The sequence below is a fragment of the Astatotilapia calliptera genome, chromosome 3 (genome assembly GCF_900246225.1).
Source record: "Astatotilapia calliptera chromosome 3, fAstCal1.2, whole genome shotgun sequence".
Lineage (NCBI taxonomy): Eukaryota > Metazoa > Chordata > Actinopteri > Cichliformes > Cichlidae > Astatotilapia > Astatotilapia calliptera.
Window position 1 is genome coordinate 5,906,636 of NC_039304.1, and position 3,984 is coordinate 5,910,619.

At 41.7% G+C, this 3,984-nt stretch overlaps 1 protein-coding gene across 2 annotated transcripts; it reads right to left on the reverse strand.

Annotated features, from left to right (window-relative positions):
* Positions 1–1,893: 1,893 nt before the first annotated feature.
* On the reverse strand, positions 1,894–3,646 carry LOC113017459 (histone H2A.Z). 2 transcript variants are annotated; one of them, XM_026160612.1, is made up of 5 exons: positions 3,525–3,646; positions 3,148–3,225; positions 2,890–3,003; positions 2,683–2,812; positions 1,894–2,456 (listed from the first exon to the last, which is right to left on the reverse strand). In XM_026160612.1, exons 1-5 carry the CDS (start codon positions 3,633–3,635, stop codon positions 2,395–2,397), a joined length of 495 nt encoding a protein of 164 aa, XP_026016397.1. In that variant the 5' UTR covers positions 3,636–3,646; the 3' UTR covers positions 1,894–2,394. The 2 variants fall into 2 exon arrangements, with proteins under 2 accessions (XP_026016397.1, XP_026016401.1); XM_026160616.1 differs by having other exon boundaries at positions 3,508–3,592.
* Positions 3,647–3,984: the final 338 nt, after the last annotated feature.

Consider the following 3,984-nt stretch of genomic DNA (forward strand, 5'->3'; position numbering starts at 1 on the left):
TTAAATCCTAGCTATGTTCTCCCCACTAAAAAGGTCGTAAAAGCAGTGAAAATTTAGTTTTTACAGAATAAAATGTGAACAGTCAGGACTGAGGCTCAAAGCCTCAGTGTGTAGCTGTCCATACCTCAACGTTACAAAAGCACAACTACTGTCCACACCCCAACCACACCTCACCTCACAGTAAATGATCATTTCCATTTCAAGCATTTCCAAATAATCATTTCCCATACTGCCAGTATAAATATACACAGTATACTGCCATCACTACAATATACATGTTTTACACACTCCTTTTGTTGTTGACATTTACAGGCTGTGTGCAAAATGCCACACTCTTCAAATTCATGCCAGCTATTATTTTTACGTCCAGTAGGTGTCCTGCTAGAGCAAATGAAGCTTCATGAAGCTTCGCGTTGGGGTGAACCAATTGGATGAAAAGCTTCAGTGTTTCATGGGGCTTCATCTGCCCATCACTAGTAAGCACTGAGCCACATTTAGTAATGCCAACATATTAAAAGAACAATATTTGTCTCTTGTATGTAATACATCTATATACACACTGTCACAGACACTTGTCTTTGAGTGAAGATTTAAGGTGATAGGAAATATAAATAAATGCAACTTGAATCTTTACTGAAGCTCAGAGTTCATGTTCACTGCTGTAATAACTAATAATGATTAATATAGTGACTATAATATTGGCCATATTATATTTACATTACCACAGTGAGATGACTTTAGTCTCATGAACAACATTAACTAATTGTTATTTACTAGCTAATCTTAAACGACTGTTCAGTACAGAAATGAAGCCCAACAATCATGTTTTACAGTCCTGTGGTCTCAGCCTCAGATACTTATCACATCACACAGAGCTCATGTAGAAAGAAATGTACAAAATACGTCCTCCTTCATTTCTGTCAAACAAAGCTGTATGAAACGTTTTCAGCTGTTACTATCATGGTTGCTAGGCAACCTGGGCAGCGCTACGAAGGTTAGACAGTACTTTAAGGTTGCAGACCCTGAATTGGGATACAGCCATGGTTTCAGGTGAACCCACTGTGAAACGTAGCCCCACCCTATCATGTGACTTACTGAGGTCAGAAGGCCCAGGATGTGAGTGGGCAACAGTGGACAGTTCAATTACAATTAAATGATATCTTGCTGTTAGCTTTCTGTTTTAATTTCTATGAACATTTTACTCAGTAAACTTTAATGCATTAGAAAGCATGTATTCAATATCAGGTATGGGTGCTGCATTGAAGAACCTTTTAAATGCAGCAGAGACCAGTCTAATATGTTTGCAGTAATGGGAAATGTCCAAACGCTTCTTTGGTTTCTAAAAGTAAACTTGAGGCACCTTCAGTTTTAAAAACAATCAGAATTCTTAACATTTCAGTGAAATGAAATAAAAACGTGGTCTCCCAGTTGTTTCTATGAAGTGAATCATATACTACAATTGGGTTTATGATGTTACGCCTGCAGTATATCATTTTAAAAACTCACATGTACAACACTCCTGTAACTCTGAACACAGGCAAAGACAGAAAACTCTTGCGTGTTGGCACTGCAGCACTTTAAAAAGCCACCGAGTGCACTAGACCACAGATGTTTAGGTCACTGCAGTAGGGACGTCAGGGGGATGAACCCTGACAGTTTAAAACTTGGCCGTTTATGCAATGAAAATAAAGATGAAATCTATAACACTGCGTGAAGCCACCTCACCTAACTGGTCCATTAGCATTCCTCCAATTTTGTGTAAAACTGAACAAAGGTGGAATGAAAGTCAAAGCTTCACATTACACCACCTGTAGTCATACATCACTGCATGATTAAGACGAAAGCCACAGCACTCTGTTCAAAGAGAATAAGACAAACTAGGGGAAACACTCAGACTGTGCCAAATCCAGTCTTTATTCAGGAATCCAAAAATACCAACAAGGTTATGAACCGGTCCATGACAGTCCAGTGGTAAAGAGAATGAACATGCTTTGAAATACAAGTCTGAAATGGATGGTCTGCATTAAAGGTACATACAAAGCACATAAGCACATCTTGAGTTTTCACAAAAGCTATGCACATCCTGTACTCTGTATCGACTAGGTTTGGTGGCTGTGAGCTCCTTTCAAAGCTGTGAAGATTAAAAACAGAAAGGCCAAATACACGTATACATCCAAGACAAGCCGGCTGGAGCCGCCCCCCGCCCCCAAAAACCTGCAGGAGAGGGGAGGGGCCCACTATTAAAAAAACAAAACAAAAAAAACCCAAAACAGACCCCACCCAGAGTAGTAAATGCACACTACCATAAAATAATGTAAGATTACTAATCTAAGACATTTAACCACTTGATGCAGACTTCATCCTGAGATGGCACAACTTGCTGAACCCTTCAGGTTATACAGTCTTCTGCTGGCCCTTCTTCCCGATCAGAGACTTGTGGATGTGTGGGATCACGCCTGAAAAAAATCAATGTTATAACAGTTTATATACTTGAACAGTTAAGTTTTAATTTCAGTAACCACTTTCAGCTGCTCCCTTGTAACAAAGAGTTGCCACAATAGTGTTGATGTTACAGTTTTACACCAGATGCAACACAAAAGGGATTTGTGCCTCAACAAAATGTGTAAACCCCTAGAGTACGAGAGTATAAGACCGTAACACAGTTCTCTGTAATGTTCGTACCTCCGCCTGCAATAGTGGCCTTGATAAGTGAATCCAGCTCTTCGTCTCCTCTAATAGCCAGCTGCAAGTGGCGTGGGGTTATACGCTTTACTTTAAGGTCCTTTGATGCATTTCCTGCCAACTCTAGAACCTGAAAGAGAGACAGCCTTTACAAAAAGATCAACACTTCAAGCGACGAAGTGCAAGATAAACGGAGCTTAGGGTCACCTCAGCAGTAAGGTATTCGAGAATAGCCGCGCTGTACACCGCCGCGGTGGCTCCTACTCTGCCGTGGCTCGTTGTTCTGGACTTGAGGTGTCTGTGGATACGGCCTACCGGGAACTGCGGGGATAATGACACGAGTGAACAGAAGCAAAGCCGTGCTGGCCGCCCGATGAGAGCCCGCCACCGACAAAGAGCCACTGACTTTTGGCTAATAGCTCGTGCTTGTGCAACCGAGAAAATGAATGAAATTTGGGGACAAACCTGCAGTCCTGCTCTCTGAGAGCGCGAAATCGCTTTGGTCTTGGTCTTTCCAGAGTCTTTACCAGCTTTACCACCAGCCTGTAAAACACCAGTACTATTAGTGTGCCTCCGCCGAAACGCGCCTTATTGTAGCCCAACATTAACTTAAGGTCCGCTTAATATTCGCTAGCCATGCTAGCGCTTCCCCAGTGAAGCCAGTGGGTATTTAGCATGCTAATCCACTACACCAGCCAATGCTAGCGGCCAACTGTTAACTAATAAAGAAAACGCAACGCTACCAAATAAAGATTTATTTCAAATAAACTACCTAAACAGAGTGTGTCGTTATAATATTTTGTTAATACGACATATAATACGTACCATATTTAAAAACTTACAAAGAAACTCTGACTCGGCAGCCAAAATAATATCCTCCGTCTACACTGAATATCGACTGTTGTTTGAACTAGACCCCCTCCCCCCCACCGCGGGTCGTTATATACAGCCATGGCTACCCGGATGACGGCAGTCACGTGATTACCGCTGAAGCTTTTCAGCCAATGAATGAGCTCTCTGTGCGGTTCCGTTCTAAGAGCTTATGGGTAATGTAGTTTATGTGGCGTATCTCTTTCCCATTTTATATCGAAATGAGCTGGCTTTAGTTTTTCTTTCACATGGCATTAACTTTTAATTTAGTATAGATAGAAGTCCCCACATACATTCATCTTCTTATCTGCTTATCCAGTTTAGGGTTTAGCAGGCAGAAACCTATCAAAGTTGATGGTAAAATTAAATAGCCCCATTTGGTCAAGCCTCGCCTCAGTGCGCCCCAGGGCAGCCGTGGCTACAATGTAGCTT

Bases quoted from the DNA above. Each gene is read 5' to 3' on its own strand.
- LOC113017459 (XM_026160612.1), bottom strand. From the start codon at position 3,635: ATGGCTGTATATAACGACCCGCGGTGGGGGGGAGGGGGTCTAGTTCAA. The intron at 3,004-3,147 runs GTTTGTCCCCAA...TTATCCCCGCAG, and splicing joins CTCAGAGAGCAGGACTGCAG to TTCCCGGTAGGCCGTATCCA. The intron at 2,457-2,682 runs GTACGAACATTA...GATTTTTTTCAG, and splicing joins GGCCACTATTGCAGGCGGAG to GCGTGATCCCACACATCCAC.